General features: G+C 43.6%; 1 protein-coding gene across 3 annotated transcripts in view; it reads right to left on the reverse strand.

Moving 5' to 3' along the window:
- Nucleotides 1–23541, reverse strand: part of BRSK2 (BR serine/threonine kinase 2) — a 762518-nt gene that overhangs the window by 50484 nt on the left and 688493 nt on the right. For all 3 annotated transcript variants that reach the window (XM_078682762.1, XM_078682764.1, XM_078682763.1), the window contains 2 exons: nucleotides 15361–15409; nucleotides 10643–10766 (listed from right to left, as the gene is read on the reverse strand). In XM_078682762.1, coding sequence (XP_078538888.1) covers nucleotides 10643–10766; nucleotides 15361–15409 — 173 coding nt within the window. The remainder of the gene's footprint in view (nucleotides 1–10642; nucleotides 10767–15360; nucleotides 15410–23541) is intronic.

Consider the following 23541-nt stretch of genomic DNA (forward strand, 5'->3'; position numbering starts at 1 on the left):
CTTCTGCCAGCCAGGAAACTCTAACAAAAGGAAGCTTGATGACCCCTGAGACTCGGCATTTGTTATGGCCGAGTATCCTACCAGGAGTCAGAAATAAGAGAGCCCCGTCCCCGCCTGCATGTTGTTGTGATCGAAAGAAGACAACAATGTGCAGGCCTGCTGAATGTGTCCCAGAGTTTGGAAATTACACCGGGACGAATTCAGCATCTTTTATAGTGGGGCCCAACTTCTTGGAAGGGTGGACGGCATCCACCCTGTGAAAGAAGTGGGGGAAGGACGTCCACCCGCGTGGACCCCCGACTCATGCCCTGGCTCTGTCCCAGGCATGAGCTTGAAAATATGCCCAGCGTTTAGTGACAACTGGCCTACAACTCTGGGCCTCATTTATGAAAACTGTTGCATCACTGTGATAAAACAGTGATGCCACTGTTTTCACTGCGCCCTCCTTGTGACATGATGGATACGCCGTATTTAATGTACGGTGCTCCATGTCACATTGTGACACTTCTACGTGGCTTTTTTTGCGGGGAAACGCCCACCCTGCATGCATTATACCTGACACAGGTATAATATTGCGCAGGGCTTTACAAGGTGACGCATCTGCCTAAATGTGTCACCTTGTAAATATGGTGCAATGTGGCGCATTATTTACGCTGCCGTAACGTCACAAAAGTGACCCCACTGTGGCGGTCAATAAAACGAATTTCGTAGCGCGCGCTGCATCGCATTTTGCGATGCATGGTGCACCACGAAATTCATTTTATTTATTAAATTGTTTACTTACCTGCAATTGTCCATATTCCGGTGTTTACCGCTGTCCGCCCTGCCCCTGCCCAGCACCGCCTCCCTGCCCCACCGAACTCCCTCCACGGGCCGCGGCTGTTCACATCGAATATATCTGCTGTATACATGTCGGAGCTATGCAATGCTGAGGCTGCTCTGCTATCTAAGTATCCCATTAGTGACACGTGTTGTATGCAAGCCCATTGCATGACAATTTCCTTCGAACATCATTCACTTTGTTCACCAATAAGAGCTCCAGAAGAAGATATGGGTCCATCCCAGCAGATCAACACCTAATATGGCTGCCTGGCGCGGTGCACTGGGGGACATCAACTCTAAGGTGAGATGCAGAGACCTTCAAACTGGCTACTGCATTTGGCACAGAGGGCGGGCAGTGGCTGAATCGTTTACATGTCATGTAAGGAGAGTCCGTAGAAGCCCCATAAATCAGTATCTTAGTCAGGGCCGGCTCTAGGGCGGTGCGATCGGTGCCACCGTACCGGGCGCTGACTTGGGTTGGGGGAGCCATGTTCATCTTTCAAAAGCACCTGATGCCCCGTACATTGACCCAGCAAATTCCAGACATCAATAAAAATGACAACTCTGGTGATTAATGTTTTTCCTGGAGAAAGACCGGAGCTTTGTCTAGTAGAAGTTTTGAATTCTCACAGTGCAGAGGGTTAATGTGCCTGCTGTAAGTAAATTGCAAGCAAAATATTGGAGCCATATCTTTTTTTGCCCAGTCTTTCGTTGTCCTAATTTTGCAAAAGGGATTCATTTGAGGAGAAATGTAAATGTAAATATACTTGTAAAGCGCACTGCCACCCCATCTCGGGGCATCCTGGCGCTGTATACCACTGTGGAACCCTTCCTGGCTTTCCCTGTGAGATGATTCCTACTGGGCACCCCCAAGGTGAAGCCAGGCATCCCAGCGCTATTGGGGCCGTTGTGGAGAATAAGCAAGCTATTGCCCAGAGTTGCAGAGTGGGACCCATGATTAGAGTAGGCACTGAGGCGAGAATTATCGAGTCCACGGACATTGAGCCCATGACCCTGCGGCGTCTGGAATTGAACCCTGGTCCCGGGCCAGACCTTTGCATCAGGGACTGCCGTTTCTAACCAGTGAGCCACACTTCTCCACCAAATCTTATTATTAAAAAAACAATTGTGTTACAAATTAAATTAAATTCTGAATTTGTGCTTTAACTACACTGCCTACCAGCAAAGATGACCTGTGACTCCTACTACTTGTAGGCCTCTGTTGTATGTAACCTTTCCTACATACTGATTTGCACAGTGATGATTGTCTCCGTGCCATGCGTGTGTGAAGTAAAGTGTTCTGACATCTTAAAATCGTATGTGAGGCGCTATAAAACTAAATGAATCTAAGAGACAGTGGTTATGGAAACTTGGGGGGCATTGGCAAATGGTGGTAATGAGGTAATCCATAGCGGAGGTGGTCATTGGGGGTGGGGGCGCCAACAAACATTGTCGCACAGGGCGCCACCAGTGCTAAAGCCGGCCCTGATCTTAGTAAAGAATGACAAAGGGAGTGACTGCGCAGACCCATGACCTTCCAGAGGCAGGGCAAGTATTAAGACTGCTTAACTTCCCAAAAGGAGAGCCTGTCTGCATAGCGGCCGTCATTACTGCATGTGTTTCGGCAGGCTGGCCTTCTGTGACTCGAGAGCCATCCTGCTAGCACGTGAGTATGAGAGTATTACTGCCTGTGTCTTAGAAGCCATTCCTGCATGTACCCCAGCAGGTCAGAGGCCCAGAAGCTCAAATCCCATTGTTTTACTTTGACGGATCTGCAGATGTCTCTGTGCCCATCTGCAGATCGAGCCCCTAAAGTGTGCTGGTCACTGTGCCTTGGGGAGGATGGACAGCGTTTATTAAAAAGCGCACTCGTCACCTCTGCTGTCTATGTAAAAGCAACAAGATGCCAGGGCTTGGCAGGAAGGTCACCTGTGGTATATGTTTAATTTCAAACAACGATGTTGTTGCTTATCCCTCTCAGCAGAAAGCGCTGCCATCGAACGCGCCATTTCGTTCATTTTAACTCGTTCAAAGTGCTGAGCATCTAAAGCGGCTGTGAGGGGATTGTTGCCACAGAAAGTCCTGCACATTGCCAGTATGCAGGCATCTGATGAGATCCATTGCTCTACTCAGCTTGATAACTGAATGACCACCTCAGGGGTTGCTATATGTACAAAAAGGGCCACACACACTTACGGTACACTGACATCATCATTAGAGCACAGTAGACAAAGGCCCACATCTACTGAAGATTTGCACCAGCGCAAAGAAATGCAAATTGACGCAAAGCAACAATTCTTGCACGGTATTTACTATATAGGAACAGTGCCTTTTCCTCAGTGCACAAACCTTTGTAGCGCCGCTTTGTGTTAAGGGGGCGTTACTTGGATGCAGCAGGGCAGTGAATGATGCTCATTAAACATATGTGATATAGCCTAGGCAAAGCCCTACACTACAGACTTTCTTGGCCCGCTTATGGCGGATAATCTAAGGAACGTCTGCCTATTTGAAAGGTTTCATTGTGTGCAGTATAATCCCAAGGTGGTGGTGCGTTAGAAGAACTAGCTTAACTTCTCCGTTACCTGCGACTCCGTTCCACACGCAAGTAATACATACACACACACACACACACACAATGTGTGTGTATAGGAGAAATATGTTCTGGCCCATAACAGAGCAGATGCAATACAGAGTAACCTTATATTTTCAGCCAGCAGATGGCAGCATTGATCAGAAAAGGTATACAAGGGTCGGGGCACTGGGATAGTTACAAGTGAACACGCGCATACAGGCATCACATAAACATGAAATGTGGCCAGGCCACAGACGGATTTTACACATACTGACAAAGAAATCGCACAGAAAATGAAAATGAGGTAATGCTTATAAGATTTTACCTACTCTGACACACAGGTCTACTTATAAAAGTCACTATAAGAGGTATAGATTAGAAGATATTTGACATAATTAAGGCAATATATTCACAAAAAATACAACATAACAATAAATACTTCCACGTCAGACACACTGAAACAGGAAAAGAAGTTAGAGGGTTGCCTTAGTCTAACCCTATTAGACATGACTATGACCACTCTAGAAGAATGACCAAGCCCGCAATACAGACTAGAAGGTACAAAGATAGCTGTCTGCTCTCAAACAGATGAACCGGTCCTGATGTACACAAAAGAACGAAACCCACAGCAAAGCCTCAGCATACTGCAAAACTAAAGCGATCGATTGTGTTTGAAAATAAACAAAAAACAGAAATTGTCTTTTGAACATATCCAACGAAAGAACCTGCTATAGTCTTTAAAATCCTGCATGAAACATTTACCTTGAATTTAACTTTTACTTTTTTCCTACCTTATTTTTTTTTAATGCACCAATCGCATTGACTATATTTGAAATAGATTTTCAATTGTGTTTGTACTTTAGGGATACGCAGTGGTGTAACAAAGGCCCCTGCAGTGCGGGGGGCGAGCTCCAGTGAAGGCGCCCAGCACAGTGCCCTGGCCTGAGAGCTCCTGAGAGAGTCAGAAGGGGGCCACTCCATGTACTTTGCAGGGGCCCCCCCTCAAGTTTCGTTACACCACTGAGGATATGATTGTCAGGACTAGGGTTGAAAGTGATCACAATCGGTTGTGCCTCACTAGGTCATCTTTCTGTCCAAAGCTGAGAAACCATGAATCTAATCCCGTCATCACCAGAGACATTTGTTGCACTAACAACTCACGTCGTATTAAATGGCGCCAGCTTTTGAGTCCCCTGACCATTTGGCTGACATTAGTGCCGACTTGCTAGGATGCCTAGCAGAGGTGACTGAGCACACCTACCGCACCAGGGGGGGTTGATACTATTGTTGGGATGGACAATTCTTTTTTTGAAGAAATGTTATCCCATTTCACTACCCCAGTCACCAACCCATGGAAACGCACTGAAATAGATGGATACTCCCCGGATACGCACAGCAAGGAACTCTTATCAATTAGCCCAGCTTTGCAGAAAAAAAAGGAAACTAGATGAAGGAAAATGGCGTGATTTAAAATTGGCCTGCTCAAGCAAAGATTCCACTAAGTTCTGGCGGTTGGTCAAATGAGGAAGGGGTGGTCGGTTGTCTACTCCACACATCCATATAGCTCCCTCTGCATGGGCTGGAGACTTTTCAGTTTTAAATTCCCCTAGTCATCCTGCTCTCTCACTGGAAGAGAGCGCCTCTTGTTCAGATGATATGACTCTGGCCACTGAGCTTTCTTTGAGTTGGCAGATGTCACCCTTGCCCTAGATGCAGCAACCAAATGCAGGGTCCCAGGACAGGACAGTTTACCGGCTGAAGTATTCCTTCAGGATAGGGATAATTGGTCAAGGTACATTCTTTTGTTGACAAATGCTGTTGTAAGTTGAGCTCCTATACCAGCGACCTGGAAGGGAGCTGAGGTAATTCCCATATTCAAAAAGGGAGACAAATCACTGCTATTTTACTATAGGCCAATTAGCTTGATTGATTGTATTCAGAAAGATTTTGCACGTCTACTCTGGGGCAGGATTCAGGATTGGATTCATGATTATGTTTTAACACCTTATCAAGTGTGATTCTGTAGGAAGAAAGGCACTATGGGCCAAGTCTTATGCTTTCTGTTGTATTGGAAGACTGAAGATTGGCAGAGGCAGCATGTATGTCGCCTTTGTTGATCTTAAATCAGCTTACGACCTGGTTCCACGTAGGAAACTATGGTGGGTACTTTCTGATAAGGGTTTCAACTCCCATCTTATGACTACTAATTCAAATGCATAATGACAATTACGCATAGGTATGCTGGGGAAGTCAAGGAGAGTTGACTGACCATTTCCCCATTCGACAAGGAGTACACCAGGGCTGTGTGCTGGCTCCCACTCTTTTCTTCCTGTTCCTGAACGATATTGCCCATTCTCTCTCTGGTCTCACCATGGATGCTCCTACTCTAGCTGGTAACAACATTTCTATGTTACTATTTTGCGGATGACACCTTACTAATATCTAAGACACCCAGTGGCTGCAGTGAATGTTATCTTACTTTGAAGAATTTGGCAATACCCGCAGACTTGAGATCAATTCATCAAAAACTGAGCTTATATTCTACAATAAACATAAGACTTTCAAGGGTGGGCTTGAGTTGGGAGGCAAACTACTAGTAAACGGTAGATGTCGTCACTTATATGGGTGTAACACTATCTTCAACCTTAGCCTGTAAGCCACAGGTGGATCTCATGTCCCTTATACATAAGCAGATTGATTGTGCTATAATCAAAGAGCATAGCTCTTCTTATTCCAAACCTATTATCTTAGTTTCACAAATGTTTGATGCTAAAGCAGTTTCCTCTGTGTTGTATGGTTCTGAGTTGTGGGGTTTGCCAACATTTCTTATCTTACAAGATCTGAGAATAAATTCTTGCGAAGCCTAGTATGTCTTCCTGCCAGCACCCCATTGGTCCTAATGCTCCACATGGGCAGAAGGCCAGTAGCCAAAAAAGCTAGACTTCGGTCCCTGCTATTTTGGAGAAGGTTATAGTCCAACCCTGAAGTGACCCTGAATATATTGGCCCTAGAAGATGGAATTGAGGCTGGTATATTTAATAAAATCTTATGGCTTCAACAAATTAATACAACTCTTAAACATTGGCCTCAGACCTCTTTCCGATAATTCTCTATCTGCTACATCTTTGTCAGCAGCGAAGCTAAAAGAACATTAGTGGATATGGGTCAGACAATCAGAGGCATAATAAGTTGTCAACCTATCCCTAACAGGAACATTTTTAGATTTCCAATCCAATAGCCTCTTGGAGCCCTATTGTGATGCCATTACTGTTTCCCTGGACAGGAAATTACAGTTCCAGTTCAGGGTTGACACCCTTCCTGTGAAAATATTTATGAATAAATGGGCGCCAAATGGTGATCTCTTGTGTCCAACCTTCAAGATAGCTACAGAATCGATTGGCCATGTTCTTTTCGCCAGCCCGGGTTATGTTATTCCCTGTCAGAAATGGATTAAACCACTATGCAGATTAATGGGGGCCCATAACATCTTTTTTGCTCTCAGAAATACGATTTCAGATCCAAATCTCACATATGCATGCGCTGTTGCAACGCTTCTGGGCTGGATATGTATCATCAGAGCTAGGACTGTTCGGTGTGTCCTAAAGGAATGTCAGTGTTATTAGTTGTTTATATGATTCTTCATTTCTCAGAAACTAATCACACTTATAAAAGGACACAATCACATTGCTTTATCCCCCCAAGATTATACTTTTTATTGCATGGTCCCTAAAAGTAGACCCTCACTTCTTAATTATCATTGTCTACCAGTGTATCTGTGGCAAGCGATGAAGGTCTCACTATTTTAAAGAATTATGCCATATGTTTATAGCCTGTTATGTTGGGTTTCAGCCCCTGTATGTATTCAATAACTTTCCATTTATCAGGGGAACTAAATTCAATGTTTTATATTTTAAGAAATGTTACCCTTGTATGCTGCAATGCTTCGGCTCTCATACTTGTTTGTAATTTATTTTAACATTGTATTATTTAGTGTATGTGTTTATATTCTATGTGCTTTATGACTAAATGTCGAATAATGCTTATCAAATGTTACTTCTGACTGGGCGATATGTTTGACAACAAAATCCCAAAATATTTTTGTCAGGCGCTATTTAGGTCATGACGCTCTGCTGTAACACTGCTAATGCAGTTGGTATAACACCGAGACCCTTGGTTAGAGATAACAGGGAGAAAGACAAGAGAGTCACTGAGACACCAGGTAGCAACAGTTCAGAGATAACAGAAGCATCCAGAGACAGATTAAGACAAGAAACATTCACTGTAAAAAAAGAGACACACAAAGATATTGTAATGGGTCAGTGTCAAGGGAGATGCACGTGTTACTATAGTGATAGAGGCACTGAAAGATGACAGAGGTAGACAGAGGCAACAGAGAGTGACTGAGAATGCAGAGACACCCAAAGATGATTGAAAAAAGTCAACTCTACAGAGATAATCAGAGAGATGAAAGACACATTTGGTAATAGAGACACACTGAACCAGTGCATATGATAGGCACACAGCAATAGGGCAATAGGACAGGATTTAAACATGCAAATTACTTCATATGCCATGTGTGCCTACCTGTGTGCATTAGAAGGACCATAAGTGACATTCAGACAAATTACTCTGCTATTCGTTAGTACAGAATAGCTTAGATTCATAGTTTTGTCTTAGATGTGTCTTATGTCTTATAAGTGATGCCTACAGCAATAACGCAAAGTTTTTCTTTTTCAACAAAAGTGCAACCCACAACACACTTCTGAAAACACTGTAATAGCTGGTGTATTGAAATACACCACTTATGTAAGAAACGTATATATGTTAGACAGGGGCCTTGAGGAGTGTAAACGGTGGACTGGCAGATGTCTGTCGATATACAGTTACCACTTCGCGGGTGGGATACTAAGGGGCATATTTACAACGAAGTAGCGGAGTACGGCGTTAGCCTCTTTGTTATAACGCCGTGCTCCACCACTTCAGAAAAGCAGGGCTGCACCATATTTACAAAAATATGGTGCAGCCCTGCGTTTCCCACTGCGCTGATGCTAAACTAGGCAGCCTATTGCCAACGCAGGCACCCTTGCACCAGAGTTCAAGGGTGCCTGAGGTGAAGGGAAGATTGTTTATTGTAACTTGCTGCTTAGTTTTATGTATTTTATGTATATAATGGTCATTTTTTAATGCAGCACACATAGAAGTTGCAAAACGTCATTTTTTATAAACTGTTTATGTGCAGGAAGGTGCATCTTCCTGCACATAAACAATCAATGGCAATTTGCTGTTTTCTATCTGTGCTGCACAACCCAGCACACATGGAAACAGCAAAAACAAGGAGAAATAAAGCATTTCACCCCTGTTCGCCTTTATTTCTGTGCTGCCTCCTATTTACGCCACCCTTGTAAATAGGGGGCAGTGTCAAAATCAATGGGTGTTGCGGCAGAAGGCCCACTGCAACACCCACTGCCTTCCATTTTCATGCTAAGTACAGTGTGAAATGGTGCCTTATTTACAAGGCAGTGTTGAGCCCCGTTGGCGAATCCCCTATCGCCGCCACAACCTCACCTAACGTGATGTTGTGGTAGCGAAAGGGTCTTGTAAATATGCCCCTTAGTTTGTTTTCAAATCACACGACTTCTCTAAAACACCCCTGTGGACACTCAGCTTTGTGGTTAATATGGGTAATATATGTCTTGAGTACAACAAGCACATGAACGTCACACGCATCCCTGGACATTATGCTATTCTGATTTTCCCACATGGACTTTTGAGAAATAATAACTACATCTGCTTTATTTTCTGTCAATTTTGTTCTCTTTCCTCAGGGGAAATGGTTTCCATCAAGGTCTTGCTAGAGGCGACACTACAGAAATGTATAATCATATGTAAATGGCAGGAATCCAAAAGAGAGGTTGTCGTCAGAATCAGTGCCAAAATCTCGATTAAATCTTCCTTTTGAATTGAGGAGAGCCAGCTGTTTACATTCCTAGACAGGACATGGAGCCATACACAAAGTATTCACACATGCGAGCAGGAGTATGCCTAACTACAACTCCTTTTCTAGATTCCCAGGAGTATGCCAGATAACTCTAAGTAAGTAATGCCAGGTAGCGTCTACACTGAAACAAAATTCACTGATTTAGAGGTGCAACTCGTTTGCTCTTGTATTCTTTTTTTAAACCTGTATAACCTGTGTTTTTTACTAAAGGGGGAAGATCATTTGTTTTAGTGAAACTCCAGCTACAGTCACAATATAAAGGAGGTTTATGCTCCGCCCACTCAAAAACACGCTTACTCGTACCTCTTGCTGGATCACATCTCTGTGTATAATGATATGATGTTTTTTTAAGTCAAAACTTGTGTATGTTCCCCTCCGCTTTCATTACCACACCCATGACTCACTGGTGCCTCTGTCTTTTTCTGGTCTTCACTTTGGGTTTGTAAAATTGTGATTTTTTTCCAACGGATTTCAAACCAGAAAAATAACAGATATTATGAAATCACACTAAATCTTGTTTAATATACTTCGCATTATTTCATGTCTAGCACAAGTTGTGTACACAGGAAGGGACATTTCTTCCAAATATATGTGTGCTGTACATTGCTGCACATGTGAAGTTTGAAATGTTTGGAGAAATAAACACATTTCTACAAGTTAACACCTGCCTCAAGGAGGTGTAAGGGTTTGGTGCAAATGCCCACCTACCAATGTTGTACATAGGGCTTTGAATGAAAACCATGGGTGGTAGAGTGGGAGTGTCAGTGTACCACCAATGGTATGCCCCTTGACGCAAAGTAATGCAAAGCAGTACAAAGCGCTACTATAAGTTGCTGTTAGGCAATTTTTCAGTTAAAAAAAAAAAGGTTTGTGCTGGAAATTAAATTAAAAAAAATCAATATTTTACACTGGTTTCCGTCACGGTTGGTGATTTTGCACAGGCAACAAAGTGTTGATAAAACGGCCTGAATGTTTCACAGGTATAGAAACTGAAATGCAATGGTAAACACACTCGCACATAAACGTGAAACCCATGATCATGTGGTAATATCACAGAGTCACTGAAAAGACTTACCCAGACACAGTGTTAACAGATCCAGCAAAGCACATACACACTAGTTCAGGAATTCAGAAATACACATGTTCAGAGATAAATAGATGTACACACGCACAATGTTGCGAGCACATCCATGCATACACATGTAGTGACACACAAAAAGACCCAACATACATACCCAGGTTTAGCTTACCGAGAGGAAGGCATGGACTATATCAGCTTTGATGGAACTCAAAGGCTTGTCTTTTATCACTACAAATATCTGCTCTTCTTTCTCCAGGTTGATAAAATTCCCAAACCAAGATTTTTTGGCAAGTCTGTGTGAAGGAGAAAGGGTAGGAAATAAATTCAAAGGTTAGAAAAAACACTGTTTGGAGGAAGCATTTGTGCACCTTTTACCACTTCTGTCACTATCCAAACATTTGGCTTGGCATGAGTTGAATTTGGTGACTCAAGGTTGAAATGCTACCAGGCCTGCAATCTGGTACCATACACGATTGCACTTCTCTGCCTCCGCTGTCGACAAGGGACATGTTTTCAAAAATCAGACCAGGAAAAGATAGGGTAAGATACACAAGCCTGTTTCTATGCTTACCTCATGGACAGGTAAAGAGGGAGGAAGAGAAAAGGGGTAGAGAGACACCATGTCTAAAGCCTATCAAGACCTCCGCTCATATCAAGAGGGGAGGAATACAGACACAACATGGCTAAAGACAATAACTCAACTCATGTCACAAGGAGATGGCTAGAGAGGCATGGTAGCTAAGGCTTGTCAAGAACACTACTCATGCCAAGAAGAGAGAGGTGCACAGACACTATAGCTAAGTCTTATCAACACTTTATTATACACCTGAGACTGTACCAAAGTGCCACTGACTGCTTTTTGCAGTGCATACTATACTATATGTGGGCACAAGCCCAATTGCTGGATACAGGTTGTTGCAATTAAGTGATATTGTCATGTACACTTACTCTGCAAACAGTGGTATTTGGATAGTAAGAATATTTTTTATTACATTTAACTTGGAAAGCCTGCCTTTTTCCACTTTTACCAAATATTTTGACTGTGACCATGACATTATAATAAACAAAATAGGCAAGGGTAAATGCCAGCTTTGTAGAAGGCGAGAGGACACAATAACCCTCATCTGCCTCCAGCTTAACGCCAATAAAACCATGGTGTTGCTGGTGGGGAAAGGCAGGAGACTTTGGAGTGAGCAATGGTGGCCCACCACTCCTGGTAGTGCGCCCATCCCCAAGACAGTGGTTAAAAACTTAGAGTATGGATGGATTCTCCCCTCAGCTTTCATGATCACACCAAGAAAGTGGCCGGCACTTGTTTCGGCCTTCTTCAGGGTCTTAGACCCATACGGGGTTTTTGATCGACCTACCCGTCAGCTGATCGTTCAAGCGGCCATCTTATCTAGACTGGAATATGCCAGCTCGCTCCTCCTTGGGGCTAATCAGGCTGAGGTAGTGCGCTTGCAGCGAGTCCAAAATGCAGCCGCCAAAGCTCACGCGTAACTGTTAAACAGCTGGTGCTATCCGACGGTTACATTGGATGCCCATGACTAAGCGAGTCGAATTTAAGGCTCTCTGTTTGTCCTTTAAAATACTAAAGCTTGCGTTTCCCGGGCTTCTGGCCAACTTGCTGGTACCTTACGTTCTTTGGGGCAACACTTGGCTGCGGTCCCTCAAGCGAACCATCTCCGTGCCGGGGACGGTCCTTTCATTGTTTGGCAGCCAAGTTATGGAACTCCTTGCCCTTTCAGATTCGCAGTCTGGATAGCTAGTTGGCCTTCCGTAAAGCCATTAAAACTTACCTGTTCCCCATGGCCTAATCCCTCTTTTTAATGTGCACTTCTTTCTGCGCCGATTCGCCCTGTTTCTTAGCCTCTATGTGCTTCTGCTGTCAGCGCCGGGATGCCTCTTTGCTGAGGCAGCTGTGCGCTATATAGGTCGAGCTAACATTAACATTTGTTTGCCCACCACAAAATATTTTGTGGTACTGATGGCTCATTCTGATGCACTGCGGCATACAATGTAAGAATTTATAGGATTCTCTTAAATAATATAACTTCATGGACACGAGAAGGAAGTGAAATCAGCAGAAGTAATATTTGAGAACGAAGTAATAAAATTCAAAGCTATTACGGACAGGGGCCCCTAAAGTAAATCTTGCTCGGGTCCCCCAAAATGCTTAATATGACAGTTGTAGGTCATGGAGTTTTTGCCATGTCCCATTTGCTAGTTGTTGGCTAATGATGCATTTCACCAGTCCTGGATTTGCTAATGTAATGTGATTCCAGCAATAGCCAAAATAAAGCTTGACGAATGAAGTGATTGTAAAAATACCATATGTTGATGGTAACTGTCATGCAACCCTAATTACATCTTGTTGGAGAGGGTATACAATAATCGAATTGTGGCTGTTCTAATTTTTTTCATGTTTTATTCCAACCTTGAGTGATTGACTGATGGATGAATTATTTATTTCAATTTAAAGTAATAAAAGTGAGTACTTGAGAAGCTGCTCATCCATTTGGAAAGATGACTTGTATACTTACTTTTTTTAATAAGTGTTAAAGTAATTATTTAGATGACAAACAAATTAGCATTGTTTTGTATATCTTTTAATAATATGATTGTATTTGAATGGGTGCTCAGTAAGATAAACATTTTCCTTGATAAGCATCCTGGAAGAGGTCAAAACATACGTGGAGAGTAAAGTGCTATGTAGGGGTTTCTTCGACAATAAAGTTGAATTAATACTAAAACAGTAGTTATATGTGTATTGTGTCCTATAGCATCTGTTAACTTTCACATCTTTACACACATCAACAAGGGAGAACATAGAGTGAGGCGGGAATGTCTACTTTTGTATTTACCTCGTTGGTGTTGGACTGGTAATGTGGAAAGAAAGGGTGCAGGAGGAGAGTGATACATCGAAAGTAAAAAAGAATGAGATAATAGAAATAAATCAATAAAAACAAAAAAGAGGCAACAAAGGCAGTACAAAAGGGCATTAGAGGAAAGGAAAGTAAAGGGGAAGTGAAAAACCACACAGATGTAAGTAGTATGAAGAAAAAAACTACAAACGGTATAAAATTAATTAAATAGAAAAGTGATTAGAAAGGTTGGGAAGGAAGCAAATAAAACAATAAAATAAAGAAGCATAGAGAAATAAGGAAAGAAGGGCGAACAATGTAAATAATAGATCAGGAGAGTTTATTGTTATTAGAAATTTAAAAAAGCTAAAACAAGAGAGAGGACGAAATGCAAAGGATGAAGGTAATGATGTAAAGTAATGTTCACAGGAATAAAGCGTCGGTTGGAAAAGAAATGCTAAACAAACGAATGCAAATTAAATAGAATAAAAACAACACCGAGAAAGATGTAAAAATAACAAAAGAAATAAACAGAATGAAAACGCGAGCAGAAGCAGAACACTGGTTTATTGGAATCCGTACAGCAAAACCAGCGCAGATATTCCACAGTTAATTATCTTTTACGGCTTTTTTTATTTTCACCGGTTGGGAGAGGAGAAGGCCAAATTAAGCCTTTAAAGTCACATCATAAAACTGTGGGTAGCGGAGGGGGTTCTTTTTTTACTGCCTAAAAAGACAAAGGCGGATTCTGGAGCTTGGAGGGAGAGCTGGGGGAGGGGTAGAGTCGTCAGAGAGAAGAGAAAGGACGAATCGTGCCGGAGGAGTGATAGGGGGAGAAGACATGCAGAACAGGAGAGGTGGAGGAGAGGGGAGCAGGAGAAGTGAAGAGAGGAGGGGATGGGCAAAAGCCAACGCGAAAAGATGGAGGAAAGCGAATGAGGAGGGAAAGAGGCAAGACTGGGCGAGTGAAGAGATGAGAAAGAGGAAAGGAGAATAGAACGGGGGGGCAGTCCTTAGGAAGAGAGAACGAGAGGAGCGTGATTGGGAAAGGAGTGGGCTGACGAGAAGAGGCGTGAGAAGGATGGGGAGGAGAGATGATGTGGAGAATGTGAATAAGAGGAATGGGGTCAATTGGCAATGAAGGGCATAAGAACTATATAGGATATTTACAGAGTAGAATGGACCAGTAGAGAGAAGAGGGCCTAGGAGTACTGGGGAAGAGATGATAAGGCACGTCATCTGATATTTGAATGACGTGGGGTACCACATGCCAAGCAGTGCCAGAGGTTCCAACGATGCCAGGGTCTTCAGTTACCACAGACCTCTCTGCACACTTGGTGAAAGCTGCCCTGCTGGTACCCTAGCCAAAGACTCCGGTCCAGCGAGACAAGAAAGGGAGAGAGGCGGGGTCGATCTGAGTGAGGAAAAGATGGCAGATGGGGAGAAAAGGGAAGGTGGTGATGAAGAGGTGACTGAGACAAGCTTGTCGTTAGACGGAAGGATAAGCAAGAAAGAAAAACAGAGAAAGAAACAGCAGAGGAAACAACCAGTCTTGCTAAAGAAGAGGTGTGTGGAACATGAGACAATAGAGGTGGTGGAGAGGGCGGTGAGATGGGAGAGAGTACACTGTAGAGAAGAAAAAGAGACTGGAAAGAGACTGGAGAAGGATGAAGGTGGGTTGAAGGAGAGGGGAAAGATTCTGGAGATGGTAGGGGGAGAGGACAGTGAGGATGCATGGAAGTTACAGGGAGCAGGGTATACAAGGACAGGCGGGAGAGACAGAAAGAGTAAGTCAGGGAGGTTACAACGCGTTACTGTTTCAGGACAAGGGCACAGAGAGGAAGGGGGAGAGGTGAAGGAGAGACAAAAAGTAGAAAGTTGAAGAGTGATGAAGGACGAGACAAGGAAGCGAATGAGGAGCGAGAAGATGGGAGAGAGGCGGTGAGAGTGAACGAGGGAGAGTTTGTGTAGCTGTGGCTAGGAAGAGGCGTAGGGCCAGAGGACGGTACTCCTGCATACTCACTCTGGGGAAGACTCTGGCGTTAGATTGCACATCTCCTCCGGCGTAGGCACTGCACACACAGGAGGTAAAAGAAAGTGGCATGATTAGAAGGAACAAACACATCCGTTTAGACATCACATATCAGAAACCTTTTACAGGCTGGGTGTCACGAACAGCAGATTACCCACCAGTCTCCTCGCACACACCCTCTACTGCCTCTGAAATCCATCTCTCCAGCCCACGTACTCCAAAAGGCAAAAAGCTCTGCAGTCTCTGCTAAACTTAACAATGCAACGGTGCCTTAGAAATCCAACACACCCGCCTATGCGAAGAGTCCCAAAACACCTTTAGTGCATGTTGAAGAAACAACAGCTGTTGGAATTGGTCTCAAGCACCCTGCCTCCCACTCGGAGATCACAAAACCTACTGCCTGCTGTTGTTCCTGTCCCAGAGAGCAAATTATAGGCAAAGACGAAGATAAAATCATTTTAAAACAAGAAATGGGGACGAACTTGGTTCCAAAGTCTTATAAATATTTCAGAATTATTTGCAATTGTTTCAAAATATTCCATGTAAAATTGTAGATTAGGTAGGAGGAATCTGTCCTCAGATGCAAGCAGGCCGTGCTCTTTGGGTCTGTAGAATCTGTCTCTTTCTCCTCAACCACAGCAGGAAACTGCCTGAGATATTCTAGTCAGGCTGCTAGTGCGTTGCTTGAGCGCTCACCTCTCCGCTGTCAAGCTTCAAACACAGGACGTACATTCAAGGGTCTAATCTGAGCTTAATTTTTCAGGCTTTTTATTTATTCGATTTATGCTTTTTATTACCTTGTCACGGCGATGGGATTTAGCACTAGGCGTGAAAGCTTCTTGGCGGGAACGCCTACTCTATCACATTCAATTTCCAGGCCCTGCTTCGTTTCCAGGGTTAGAACATTTGTCAGTTCCACCAGCTCTTTCCTTCCCTGCATGCTTCAGCCTGGCTCCATACTGGCGGCTCCATACTGGCGGCTGACCCATCGCCCAAGCTATTTAGTGGTGAGCACTTTATTGGAGTGTCTAACACAAAGGGGCCTATTTACAAGCGTCTATCGCCACAGGAACGTCACTTTTAGTGCCCTTCCTGTGGCGCTATGGGCTTATAAGCTACTTTACGCTGCTATGTAAATAAGGCCCCCTTTCACGATATACTTAGCATGAAAGGAACTGGCAATGGGTGTTGTGGTGGATGTTCCACCGCAACACCCATTGATTTTGATGCTGCCCCATATTTACAAGGGTGGGGTAAATATAGGGCAGTACCAAAATTAAGACCAGAGAAAACCTCGTATTAAACAGGTGCAACAAGGAGAAATGTTTCATTTCTCATAGTTTTTGCTGTTAGGTCTCGGCCTAAGCAACGCGCATGCGTTGCAAAGGAAAAATACCTTTTCCGATCGCTAAGGCTTTTTAGCCAAGCACGTGCACGCGTTCCATTGCCTTCAATGGCAACGCATTCACGTCAGAAGATTCACTCACAGGAGCGCGCGGCTCGACTGGTTGCAATTATCGCTCCCGCGAGTGAATCACACCCGCCCCCCACCGCGCGAGGCGCTAGAGTTTGTGCTTGGTTTTTTTTTCATTTCACAGTGGTGCAGCTTTACTTTTACGTCTGCGGGGCCGATGCTTGTTTCTATGTGCGCTGTATTGTGCAGCAGACATAGAAACAGCAAAAGGTCATTGATATTTCTCTTCCTGCACATAAACACTCATTAAAAAATAATTATGTTTTGCAACTTCTTACATAACGCCATTTAAAGACTGTTAATGTGCAGGAAGGGGGACCTTCATGCACATTAACAATCTTTCCCTACAACACAGGCACCCTTGGACTATAATTCAAGGGTTCCTGCGTTGGCACTAGGCTGCTAAGTGTAGCGCCAGCACAGGAGGAAACGCAGGGCTGCACCATATCCTTGTAAATACAATACAGCCCTGCATTTTGGAAGTGGCGGAGGGCGGCGTTAAGCCAAGGTGGCTAACACCGCTCTCTGCCACTTCCTAGTAAATATGCCCCAAAGAGGAGGTTTGACAGGAATGTATGCCTTGCACAGGGGTGACATCCCCTCGAAAGAAAAGATGGTAAGGAGGCTGTTCCCTCTGTCTTTTCAAACTCCCATAGAAACACACTGTCTTCTATTCCCAGCACATATTTAAAGTAGGCATTTGGCACCCCCTTATGTTTTTGAACGCCCAACAAACCCCCATTCCCCAAAAACAAAAAATACACCTACCACTGCATCAGAACCCCCAAATACCCCATCCTCATTCTACTGAGACCAGTAGACCAACCCGACACGCATAGCCAGTGTTCAAGAAATCTAGCTGCCTGCTCCAGTGCCTCAGGAACATACACCTCTGCCATTTCCAGAGATACTCTACACATTTGCAATAAGGGCCTCATCCCACTGCAGGTAACAGTTTTACAAACACCCAAAACCGGTGCCGATAAGGCCAACACCTCCTCGATTGCAAAAGAGCCTTGTTCAATAACACCAGGTGTCAAATCTAAAATCTTACTCCTGTGCCTTTAACATCTAGCTGCCTTATGTTCTTCTTCAGAATCACAGCCCGTCCAACCAGCACTCCATCAACAATGTCACCACTGCCAAGGACTCTCATCAGACTCCCCAGCTCTTCATCATGCAACGCACCTAATGCCTCATCTAGCAAAATCTGACCCCCAGTTAGGTTCCAAGAAACTCAAAACACAGTTTATGGATACGGCTGGAATAGGGCCACCATTTAATGGAAAACTGGGCCGGATAATGCCCAGAGAAACACACAGTTACTACACTAAGGTGGCATATTTATGGGGTAGTCACACAGTGCCGTGCAGCAAATCACCTTGCTGTGCTGCACTACGTGACAGGGAAAGGGCTGAAATGCGCAGCATTTAAGGCAATATGGCGCATTGCTGTCCTTTCCCCCGTGCAGGCGCCCTTTTGGCTGCCTAGAGCTAACACATGAACCTTTGCACCTTGATGCAAGAGTGCCTGCAGGACCTTCCTGCACAAAAACAATCCTGGGAGGCATATTCCTCTTTCTATGTGTGCTGCGGAATGGAGGAAGAGGAAGAAAAAAGGAGAAATAGAGACATTTCTTCTCATTTCGCCCCCACCCTCCCCGGAAGGTATAAGATTGTGGCGCATTCCCAGGTTTGCAAGTTCGTGAAAATCTGAGAATATGTCAAAAACTATGGGAGATGCATGGGAACACCCACGCAACACCAGCATTGCGTTACTCCTCGCTTCAAAAATCTGTCTTAAAGATTGCGTCGCTTTGCACCACATTGTGTGGTGCAAGAGTGATGTAAACTACCTCATAAACCTCATAACTACCTCATAAATAGGCCCCCAGTGTGTACCCAGTGTGCCTCCTAAGTGTGTACCAAGAAATCATATCATTTAGTATTTGGTAGTTTTATGAAGGGGTATGCTGAGAATAGCACATACGAAGAAATATACTATGAGTGAAAATAAATGTTTTCCATTTAAAATAGGAATGCATTCTGATATAATTACAGAAGCCAGGCTCTGGCCAAAAGGAACATCAAAACAGTGCTGTATTTTCTGTGTGAAAAAACAGGCCCAAATCTGCTTATATTTGATGCAAGGCCGTGCAGCAACCAAAGTGTTGACAGCCTGAAAGTAATGTGCGAACAAGGGGATCATTTTGCGATCTCAAAAAATAAAAAGTAACTCTGGATAGTAAGTCCCAGAATTTTGAGAGTGTAGAATTAAATTGGAGACAGAAATTCTAATTTAGTGGTCACATTAATTAATCAAGAAGGGAAAAGACATATGCAATGCTTGATTTGACAAAATATATGTATTCTCCATGTTCAGAATTAATAATGAATAAAAGATATAGGGTGCATACGCTATAAACCCTCCACACATTAATCATGTGCAAACAGAATAAAGTGAACACATATTCTGTTTAACATCATAGATTAATGTATGAAGAGTCCACTCTCCTTATGTATGGAATGAATCCACTGTATGCATTAATTCATCCAGGAATCCAATAGGTTTATGCATGAGAAGTGGAGCACAGACCATCTTCAGGACCATAAGAAGATTCAAATGGACTCAAATAGATTAATTTAAATCAGGATGTTCATAGTATACAACCTTGGATATAGTGTTAAGGTTTGAGGATGTTTTAGCCTAAACGAATGAAACATGTAAATGCACTTTAGAGTCATGGTCTAAGTTGGTTAAAAGTATTTAAGCTCCACAGAGCCAATCAATGAGGAGCAATAAATAAGTGCGGCCTACTATGGCAACATTGGAGTGCTGATAATAATATATTTCATTGCATTTGTAAAAGGAATAACTAAACATAACTGCAATGTTTGAATTCTTAAATCTGTTCAGAGCTGCTAATTTTATATAATATTAAAAAAATATGTTTGGCATTTTGGGGGGAAGGCCATTAGATTTTTTACACGAAAAGTGCAGATAGTGTGTGGCATTAAAACGTTGGCTAACCACTGCTCTTGGGGATTAAGGGGCATATTACCAACTATTAGCGATATTTATCGCTAACGATGCTAAGCAACAATTTTTTAACGCTTAGCATCGCCGGAAATTATTGCAGAGATATCTTGCTATTAGCAAGGTTTATCTCAGAAGTGATAAAAATCCTCGCGCTAACTGCCAAATGAGAGATTATCGCTGGAAAACCAACGATAATCTCTCGAAGTTTGGCGTTAGCTTGATGATAGGGGCTCACAAACTTAGCCATGATATCCACCTTCCATAGGATATCATGGCTAAGTCAGGAAAATACCAGGTGTAAAAAAAGCAGTGCTAACCGCGGTTAGCGTTGCTTTTTTTATCACTAACAGGGTTAGCAAAATCCTTGATAATAGGAGAAATGTCGCTTAACAACATTTCTCCTATTATTTTTCTCTGGAACGCCCCCTTTGTATCTCATTAGAGATGCAAGGGCAAGCGTAGAGAAAAAGGGTGCTAACATGCAAATTTGCGTGTTAGCACCCTGTTGCTGATAGGGAGATAATTTTATCTCCGCTTTCTTGGCTTTTAAAGCCAAAAAAGCGGAGATAAATCCCTTGATAATATGCCCCTTAGTGCAATTTAATGTCACTTCCAATATTCTTGGAAGTAAACAGGGGCAGGGAGCTGACTACCCACATTGGGTAACTCCCGTGGTCAGTCCAAGGTTTATGTGCTAATCTTTCAGTGGGAAAGTCTTGTTCACTGACAAACATCATGTCTGCTGCTTTAGAGGGTGGTATATCACCATTAAGTGACCGAATGGACAGAGAAGAGGCTTCTCTGGTCACCCTGGCTGGAGTACTGCCCCACAGCCAAGCAGAACTGCTGGAGCCCGTCAACGAATTGTGTGTTAGCAATTCAGGGGGAAAGTCTTGTTCTCTGATGGACATTAATCTCTCTCTATAAGGGAAAATTTGTAGCTCCAGCAGCGCTTAATTTGAGTCAGCGGTTTCCGGTACTCGGCAGTTCGGAAACACGTTTGCGCATGCAAAAACATATTGGGCCATGTATGTAGCCTATTTAGCAAGTTGCAACTTTTTTGTGACTCACTAAAAAGGTTTTGAGACTCGCTATTTGGAAGGGGCCGTCCCTTCCAAATAGTGAGTCTCAAAACAATGTACTAATGTTTTGCGACCGCAATTGCAGTTGCAAAACACTTGTAATTACCACCTACTTCAAGTAGGTGGTAATGCATTTGAAAATGGGAAGGGGTCCCCAGGGGTCCCCTTCGCAAATGCATGCAGGTCCCAGGGCCCACCGCCTGCCCTTAAAAAATGAAACACAAACGATTTTTATTTTTTAAATGCACCCCATTTTCCTTTAAGGAAAACGGGCTAAATTAATTAAAAAAAGCTGCTTTATTGAAAAACAGACACAGACATGGTGGTCTGCTGAGCCACCATCCCAGGGAGGGCTGGCATTCACAAAGGGCTCGCAAATTGCAAGAGGCTCATTTATATTGATAAATCTCTGAATTTGCGACCCCATTGGGAATCGCAAAACAGTGAAAACACACTGTTATACATTCATTTAGCGCCTCGCAATTTGTGACTCGCAATGTGTCGCAAATTGCAAGGTGCTAAATGAAAGGGTCGTACATCTGGCCCTAAATTGATAACACAGGGGGCTTGTAAAAGTCTACCACATGGTGGCGTTGTCTGTCTAATTTATATTTGAGCAAAACAGCAGTTGTTTATTAACTCAATATACGTTAAAAATGACTACTTACTGCAGCCCATGCCATTCTTATAGCTTCGGGGCCCTGGAATAGTCTGAATTGTCCCACCTGTAGCAGTGTGATGAATAGTAATTGTGCTGGTTCTGCCGTTGGCAGCTCTAGGAAGGGCAATATGTGGTGCGCTCCTAACTTGAGCCTTGGCACTTATTTGTTTTACAAAGTAAGCACTGATAGGCCACAGCTTTCTCCCTAATACTATATTAAATTGGCAACTATGTTTCATCAGACACCCAATTCAGCCATCAAAGTGTGCAAAGAATGTAGCATTTGCAGGCCCTTGGATAGTGGGCTACTTACAGAGAAGCAGAAAGAAGCTGGTAGTGACAAACAGCAACATTTGTTTTCACTACTGTGAGGCCTGCTCCTATCATAGGCTAGCATTGGGAATTCCTTAAAAAAAACTTTAAAGCTGTAATTCCTGATTAAAAAGGAGAAGTTGCATTATGTTAGTTGCATTATGTTTCATATCTTTTGAATGGTAATGATAAACACTCTTTAATGGTACAGTTCGATATAACATTACTATTTAGAAATGCCACTTTTGGAATGTGGACATTTCTCTGCTCTTACTGCTCTATGTGCCTTACATCCTGTCTCCAAAACAGTGGCGGCTCACAGGGGTGGTGCTGCAGGGCTGTGGTGAGTTGGTGATGCAGAGAGCGCAAGGTAAATAGTTTTTTAAAATTATTTACTAACTTTACTCTTCCCGTCGTATGTCCAACTCCACTACTCCCCCACCCTGCCCGCCCCACAGCACTACCTCTGCGAGCCGCCATGCTCCATTACCTGTCTGGGCTGGGTGACAGCTACAGTTTATGCATACACTCTAGACAGTCACAAACACAGGAAGGTTGAGTGTGACAGAGGACTCATCGTCATTTATCTGCATTCTGATAGCCTTCCTGTGGAGGAAGGGGAAGTGGGATCTGAAACACCTGAATAGACTGTGTCCTGTCCGCACACAAAGGATGGATTACCCCCCATAGATAGCCTGGAGGGCTGGGACGAAAGGAGATCTGTGTACTTCAAGGAGTTGTTCTGAAGTCATCCTCCACTTCACAGGCACATTTTCGTATAAGTATTGGGGCTCTGACCCTACCAAGACAGTACACCACTGGACCTGTGAAGAACTCTGCCATGAGTAAGGACTACTGTGCTACAAGGATTGCCTCTCTGCTTTACAAACTGTTCCAAGGAACTGCTTCACTTCTGTTCTGAGTTTCCCCTGCTGCCTGCTGATCTCTACCATGCTGAGGACAAGGACTGGACCCATCTCACTTGAACTCAGAGCGACTCCAAAGGCTTGCCAGCTTGCCTCCTGTTTTCAGAAGTCTCTTGGTCATAAAAGACTTCTTGCAACTCCGCTGGTGCTGCTGGGCTCTGCCATCTGTGAGTCCTACCCATGCCTGAGGTGCCCCCTCCAGTACTGTGCCTCAGAAGTTCATTCTGCAGTTGTTTTGCTACCAAAGCATTGTCACCACTATGCCGTTTAGAACCGACACAGTGCCCTTCGATGCTGACACAATGCCAATCTGAAGACATCCCTGCGCAACTCGACGACGATGCAGCTCTGATCCGATACTATTTCAGAGGGACCAGTTTGAGTCCTGTAGCTGGTCTGTCCTCCATAGTGCTCGGCCTAAACTTTGAATTTACCCTGGTCTAGTGTGATCTCTAGTAACCTTTTAGCGCTATTGACTTCTAAGCACTACTTTTGGTTTATTCTTTAAAAATTCATAACTCCATTTCCGCTAATTGGATTTGTGCCATTTGTGTCTTGATTTTCTCGTTAAAACAGTTTCTATTTTTCTAAACCTGTGTGGAGTATTTTTGTGCTGTTTTCACTGTGTTACTGTGTGAGTGTGTGTTGCACGAAGACTTCACACATTGCCTTTTTAGA

The sequence above is a fragment of the Lissotriton helveticus genome, chromosome 3_1, assembly GCF_964261635.1.
Source record: "Lissotriton helveticus chromosome 3_1, aLisHel1.1, whole genome shotgun sequence".
Lineage (NCBI taxonomy): Eukaryota > Metazoa > Chordata > Amphibia > Caudata > Salamandridae > Lissotriton > Lissotriton helveticus.